Here is an 838-nt window from a genome sequence, read left to right as displayed (position 1 = left end):
CCCCAGGACCCCTGGTTCCTAACCGACCTCCCCCCGGCCGCCCTCTCCCTCAACGCGCGCTACCTGGCAGCCCAACGGCCCCAAACACAGTCCGACGAGCAGATACGCGTCACAGTCCGCGCCGCAGCCCCCCAGGCAGACGACCAGAACTTCCACGACTGACGAGACGGCGCGGCCCGGGCGGCCCCCGTTGTGATTCCGGCATTCGCTGCAGCTGGAGGAATGGGGGCTGAAAGGATGAAGGGAAGGGGTCTGTGCCCGGTCAGCGTCTGGCCGCCGGCGCGTGTGCCGCAGTGGACTTGCACTCGCGGCCCGCCGGCCGCCGCTGGCTGGCGCGTCGCCTGCTGTACAGCCGACGGGAAATTCAGGCGCTCTGGTCATCATCAGAATCACTCGGGGGATCTCATGGCTGTGGTGCTATGACAGAAGTAGGTTTATTGTCCCTCCCCGCGCGGCATGCCGCCAAGCCCTCTATTCACACCCCCAGACGGCAAAGCCGCGCTCCGCCCCGCCGCCGTTGGGCGGGCCCCGCGGACGCACCCGCGCGAGGCGCCCCCCCGGGGGCCGGCCCGCTGGCCACAGCAGAACTAAGGAATTGCGGGCGGGGCGCCCGCAGGGGGCCCTAATCGGGCGTGCGCACCACGGGCGGCCGCGTGGGTGCGTGGGGCCCTTGCTGTGGCATGGCCGTGCGCCTCGTCATCCCGTCCCTTCTCCTAATTACATTATTCCTGATTACATGGAGCCATCTCAATCTGTCCTCTCACGGCTTTGCTCACTGTGCACTCCTGGCAGTGGGCACCGCGGCTCGCGGAGAGCGGCGCCCCGAGCCGCCGGCCCG

The 838-nt window shown here is 69.3% G+C and overlaps 1 protein-coding gene across 1 annotated transcript; it reads right to left on the bottom strand.

Moving 5' to 3' along the window:
* Window positions 1-18: 18 nt before the first annotated feature.
* On the bottom strand, window positions 19-229 carry MNEG_15581 (hypothetical protein; the record flags this gene model as incomplete). The annotated part of the gene is made up of 1 exon (XM_014035948.1): window positions 19-229. A coding segment is annotated over one exon (211 nt), but the record flags the coding sequence as incomplete, so codon positions are not given.
* Between the last annotated feature and the right edge of the window lie 609 nt (window positions 230-838).

The sequence above is a fragment of the Monoraphidium neglectum genome (genome assembly GCF_000611645.1).
Source record: "Monoraphidium neglectum strain SAG 48.87 unplaced genomic scaffold scaffold05456, whole genome shotgun sequence".
Lineage (NCBI taxonomy): Eukaryota > Viridiplantae > Chlorophyta > Chlorophyceae > Sphaeropleales > Selenastraceae > Monoraphidium > Monoraphidium neglectum.
This window is presented reverse-complemented; position numbering and strand designations above follow the sequence as displayed.